We start from the raw sequence: 5,979 nt of genomic DNA, 5'->3' as shown, positions 1-5,979 counted from the left end.
TACCAACTCTCACAGTCGCAAGTCAGAATTAGATTCTCATAATTTTTTTAGATATTCATTAAGTGTTTTAAAGTTGAGTTTAGGCCCACCAATACAGCACACACACACTAATAGCTGGTCCTCACACATGACAGTAACTACATCAACTGGTGCGGTATATATATATATATATATGTGGTATCAATTAACACGGGTCATAACACCCCACCCTCTCTATCTCCTCGCTCTCTTCTCCCGCTCCCCGGGGTGAGTTTAAATGCGAACAGCACGTGGATATTACAATCCTCTCGAGCAGGACGCTCCGTGTAGCAAGCAGCTCGAGGATGCAGCAGAGAGGAGGACATGTACTACCCGCCGAGGACGCGTGGATGGGATCTAACTGATTTGTCCTGCTTGGTGATTAAGTTATGTCGAATCGTAACACCTATGACAGTTTGTCTTCGGAGTATTTGTGAATATTTGTCTGATTTTAGTCTGTTTCTGTCTCGGAGGGATTGGAGATGACAACGCTGAATGTAAGAGGCAGGTGGGAGAGAGAGAGAGAGAGGGCTGAGAGAGAAGGGAAAAGGGACCGTGTGATTTCAACGGTTTTTCTCCAAAGACATGTGAAATATAACTAACGCTTCGCGGATGTGTGCTAGCGAATAACACATATTATTTCCCTGAATTTTTTTATTTTCTTTTGTTTTTACCCTCGTGCATGAGTGATTAATTAAAATAATGGATTTCTTGAATTTCTCCGGGGTGGTGGACGAGCGGAATACCACATACACCAACTCCTCGGCTACCGGGGACAGTGAGTACTCTCTCCTCTCCATAACCGGACTGACGGTAGTCGTCGGCTTTCTCATCCTGTTTACCATTGTGGGCAACGTGCTGGTGGTCATCGCCGTGTTGACCAGCCGCGCTCTCAAACCGCCGCAGAACCTCTTTCTGGTGTCCCTGGCCAGCGCGGACATCCTAGTGGCTACTCTCGTGATGCCTTTCTCTTTAGCTAACGAACTCATGGGCTACTGGTTCTTCGGGAAAGTTTGGTGCGACATCTACTTGGCGTTGGACGTTCTCTTTTGCACGTCGTCTATAGTTCACCTGTGCGCTATCAGTCTCGATCGTTACTGGTCGATCACCCAGGCGATAGAATACAACCAGAAGCGGACGCCTACACGGCTAAACGGGATGATCGTGGTGGTCTGGCTGATCTCGGCCGTTATTTCCTTTCCGCCGTTGATCTCCATGGACAGGAGCAGCGGAGGGGAGATTAGTCCTCAGTGTCGGCTGAACGATGAGACCTGGTATATTCTCTACTCCAGCATAGGATCCTTCTTCGCTCCCTGCGTTATCATGATACTAGTGTACATCAGGTGAGTTGACTTCCCCCCCTTTACTTAAACCCTCCTAATGTAGTGCACTTCCTAGTGCATGTCTGAAATTGTACCCTGGTCCTTTATGTAGTATATTATCTAGTGTGTGTCTGAAATGGTACCCTTTTCTCCAAATGTAGTGCACTTCCTAGTGCATGTCTGAAATTGTACCCTGTTCCCCTATCTAGTATACTATCTAGTGTGTAGGGCTAAATGGAACCCTGTTCCCCTATCTAGTATACTATCTAGTGTGTAGCGTGACTAAATGTAAGTGATGAATCTTCTTCTGATCAGGATCTACCAGGTTGCTAAGACGCGGACGAGGACCATGTCGGAGAAGAAGAGAGAGGTGGAGGACAACGGAACTGCCCCGTTACACTTTAACGGGTTAGGGCAGGGGGGCGAGGAGGAGGGGTGCGGAGGATCTCTGAAGGAAAACGGTGGGGGCGGAGGGGTTGCCCGGGAGAACGGGCACTGCCAGAGCCAGCAGAAGACGCCGGTGCCACAGGGGATGTTACCCAACGAACCCAAATTAACCCCCGACCCCGACGATGGAGACGACTTTGACGACAGCAGCTCGTCGGACGAAAAACCCACATCCGCCAAAAAACATTCCCATTCCTCTTCCTCTTCCCATCAGCATCAACACCATCACCACCACCACCACCATCACCATGACGACAAGAAGGATTCCAAACCTTCAGAGAGAAGGAAGTCCACAGGAAGCAGGAAGAGCAGCTTGGCTTCGTCCAAACGCTCAGAGAGCAAGAAGTCGCGTGCCAGCTCTAAGTCCATCGAGCTGTTTTCGTCCCGTAGGAAGCGGCGGAGCACCGTCAACAGGAACAAAATAACAGCGGCGAGGGAGAAGAGGTTTACCTTCGTCTTGGCGGTGGTGATGGGCGTCTTCGTGATCTGCTGGTTCCCCTTCTTCTTCAGCTACAGGTATTCTACTGGTTTCTACTGTGTTTCTACTGTGTTTCTACTGCTTTCTACGGTGTTTCTACTGTGTTTCTACTGGTTTCTACTGTGTTTCTACCGTGTTTCTACTGGTTTCTACTGTGTTTCTACTGGTTTCTCTTGTGTTTCTACTGGTTTCTACTGTGTTTCTACTGTGTTTCTACTGTGTTTCTACTGCTTTCTACGGTGTTTCTACTGTGTTTCTACTGGTTTCTACTGTGTTTCTACCGTGTTTCTACTGGTTTCTACTGTGTTTCTAATGTGTTTCTACTGTGTTTCTGTGTTTCTACTGGTTTCTACTGTGTTTCTACTGTGTTTCTACTGGTTTCTACTGTGTTTCTACTGGTTTCTACTGTGTTTCTACTGGTTTCTACTGTGTTTCTGTGTTTCTACTGGTTTCTATTGTGTTTCTAATGTGTTTCTACTGTGTTTCTATTGTGTTTCTACTGTGTTTCTGTGTTCCTACTGGTTTCTACTGGTTTCTATTGCGTTTCTGTGTTTCTACTGTGTTTCTACTGGTTTCTAATGTGTTTCTACTGGTTTCTACTGTGTTTCTACTGTGTTTCTGTGTTTCTACTGGTTTCTACTGTGGTTCTACTGGTTTCTACTGTATTTCTACTGTGTTTCTCCTTTTTTCTGTGTTTCTACTGTTTTCTACTGGTTTCTACTCTGTTTCTACTGTGTTTCTACTGTGTTTCTGTGTTTCTACTGGTTTCTACTGGTTTATATTGTGTTTCTGTGTTTCAACTAGTTTCTACTGTGTTTCTACTGGTTTCTACTGTGTTTCTGCTGGTTTCTACTGTGTTTCTACTGGTTTCTACTGTGTTTCTACTGTGTTTCTGTGTTTCTTCTGTGTTTCTACTGGTTTCTGCTGTGTTTCTACTGGTTTCTACTGTGTTTCTGTGTTTCTACTGTGTTTCTACTGTGTTTCTACTGGTTTCTACTGTGTTTCTGTGTTTCTACTGGTTTCTACTGTGTTTCTGTGTTTCTACTATTTTTCTACTGTGTTTCTGTGTTTCTACTGTGTTTCTGTGTTTCTACTGGTTTCTATTGTGTTTCTACTGTGTTTGTGTTTCTACTGTGTTTCTACTGGTTTGTATTGTGTTTCTACTGTGTTTCTACTGTGTTTCTGTGTTTCTACTGGTTTCTATTGTGTTTCTATTGTGTGTCTGTGTTTCTACTATGTTTGTGTTTCTACTGTGTTTCTACTAGTTTCTATTGTGTTTCTACTGGTTTCTATTGTGTTTCTACTGTGTTTCTACTGTGTTTCTGTGTTTCTACTGTGTTTCTTCCGGTTTCTACTGTGTTTCTACTGTGTTTCTACTGTGTTTCTACTGGTTTCTACTGTGTTTCTGTGTTTCTACTGGTTTCTACTGTGTTTCTGTGTTTCTACTATTTTTCTACTGTGTTTCTGTGTTTCTACTGTGTTTCTGTGTTTCTACTGGTTTCTATTGTGTTTCTACTGTGTTTGTGTTTCTACTGTGTTTCTACTGGTTTGTATTGTGTTTCTACTGTGTTTCTACTGTGTTTCTGTGTTTCTACTGGTTTCTATTGTGTTTCTATTGTGTGTCTGTGTTTCTACTATGTTTGTGTTTCTACTGTGTTTCTACTAGTTTCTATTGTGTTTCTACTGGTTTCTATTGTGTTTCTACTGTGTTTCTACTGTGTTTCTGTGTTTCTACTGTGTTTCTTCCGGTTTCTACTGTGTTTCTACTGTGTTTCTACTGTGTTTCTACTGGTTTCTACTGTGTTTCTGTGTTTCTACTGGTTTCTACTGTGTTTCTGTGTTTCTACTATTTTTCTACTGTGTTTCTGTGTTTCTACTGTGTTTGTGTTTCTACTGTGTTTCTACTAGTTTCTATTGTGTTTCTACTGGTTTCTATTGTGTTTCTACTGTGTTTCTACTGTGTTTCTACTGTGTTTCTGTGTTTCTACTGTGTTTCTTCCGTTTCTACTGTGTTTCTACTGTGTTTCTACTGGTTTCTATTGTGTTTCTACTGTGTGTCTGTGTTTCTACTGTGTTTGTGTTTCTACTGTGTTTCTACTGGTTTCTATTGTGTTTCTACTGTGTTTCGACTGGTTTCTACTGTGTTTGTGTTTCTACTGGTTTCTGTGTTTGTGTTTCTACTGTGCTTCTACTGTGTTTCTGTGTTTCTACTGTGTTTCTTCCGGTTTCTACTGTGTTTCTGTGTTTCTACTGTGTTTATGTGTTTCTACTGTGTTTCTACTGTGTTTCTACTGTGTTTCTGTGTTCTACTGGTTTCTGTGTTTCTACTGTGTTTCTACTGTGTTTCTGTGTTCTGCTGTGTTTCTGTGTTTTTATTGTGTTTCTGTGTTTCTATTGTGTTTCTGTGTTCTGCTGGTTTCTGTGTTTCTACTGTGTGTCTGTGTTCTACTGGTTTCTGTGTTTCTACTGTGTTTCTGTGTTCTACTGGTTTCTGTGTTTCTACTGTGTTTCTGTGTTCTACTGGTTTCTGTGTTTCTACCGTGTGTCTGTGTTCTACTGGTTTCTGTGTTTCTACTGTGTTTCTACTGTGTTTCTGTGTTCTACTGTGTTTCTGTGTTCTACCGTGTTTCTACTGATTCTACTGGTTTCTACTGTGTTTCTACTGAATCTACTGGTTTCTACTGTTTTTCTACTGTGTTTCTACTGGTTTCTACTCTGTATTTCTACTATGTATTCTACACAGTAATACTGTAATACAAAGTTTTCCAAAGCTCCCGAGTTCTGTAACATCTTTACCCATCAGGTAAGAGGAGCAGACACAATTGAGCCAATTGTTTGTCTCGCATCACTCGTTGTTTACCTGGAGTTTGTTGTTTTTTTAGCTTCTTAAGTCATATGATTGTGTTTTTTTTTTTTACTTGTAAGGTCGATGTGGTGAGATTTCACTTTAAGGTCGTGTCCATCTATATTTAGTAGGGTCCTTTGTAGAGATCCGGGTGGTGGCATTTGGGACGATAACTAAATACTTATAAAATATATTTATTTGACTACAGCCAGGTGGTGGCCAACTGTTAGTTTGATTGTATGGATTGATTGATTGATTAATTGATCATATTTGATCTGCTTTACAGCCTGTATGGAGTGTGCCGGGCGCCGTGTGAGATCCCCCAGTCTCTTTTTAAGTTCTTCTTCTGGATAGGCTACGTCAACAGCTCCCTCAACCCCGTCATCTACACCATCTTCAACCAGGACTTCAGACGAGCATTCCAGAAGATTCTAGTCTGCAAGTCAGGGAAGAGGTCTTTCTGAACGTGGATAGTCCAACAGTATATACTGTACAGTACACGGACCTATATACAAGTCAGGGAAGAGGTCTTTCTGAACGACAGGGATGTGGGCCTATACATGTATATACTGTACAGTACATGGACCTATATACAAGTCATGGAAGAGGTTCTCCTGATGGGGAAGTCACATGGACCCTAATGCTTCCCCTAGTCACATGGACCCTAATGCTTTCTCTAGTCACATGGACCCTAATGACCCTAATGCTTTCCCTAGTCACATGGACCCTAATGCTTTCCTAGTCACATGGACCCTAATGCTTTCTCTAGTCACATGGACCCTAATGCTTTCCCTAGTCACATGGACCCTAATGCTTTCCCTAGTCACATGGACCCTAATGCTTTGCCTAGTCACATGGACCCTAATGCT

General features: G+C 42.6%; 1 protein-coding gene across 1 annotated transcript; it reads left to right on the top strand.

Annotated features, from left to right (window-relative positions):
* Positions 1–720: 720 nt before the first annotated feature.
* LOC139395881 (alpha-2C adrenergic receptor-like) lies at positions 721–5,574 on the top strand. Its single transcript, XM_071143196.1, has 3 exons — positions 721–1,361; positions 1,656–2,303; positions 5,397–5,574. The coding sequence occupies exons 1-3, from the start codon at positions 721–723 to the stop codon at positions 5,572–5,574; spliced, it is 1,467 nt and encodes a 488-aa protein (XP_070999297.1).
* The last annotated feature ends 405 nt before the right edge of the window (positions 5,575–5,979 follow it).

The sequence above is a fragment of the Oncorhynchus clarkii genome, unplaced genomic scaffold, assembly GCF_045791955.1.
Source record: "Oncorhynchus clarkii lewisi isolate Uvic-CL-2024 unplaced genomic scaffold, UVic_Ocla_1.0 unplaced_contig_13121_pilon_pilon, whole genome shotgun sequence".
NCBI classification, from domain to species: Eukaryota; Metazoa; Chordata; class Actinopteri; order Salmoniformes; family Salmonidae; genus Oncorhynchus; species Oncorhynchus clarkii.
Note: the sequence above shows the minus strand (reverse complement) of the source record. Positions and strands in the feature narration are given on the sequence as shown.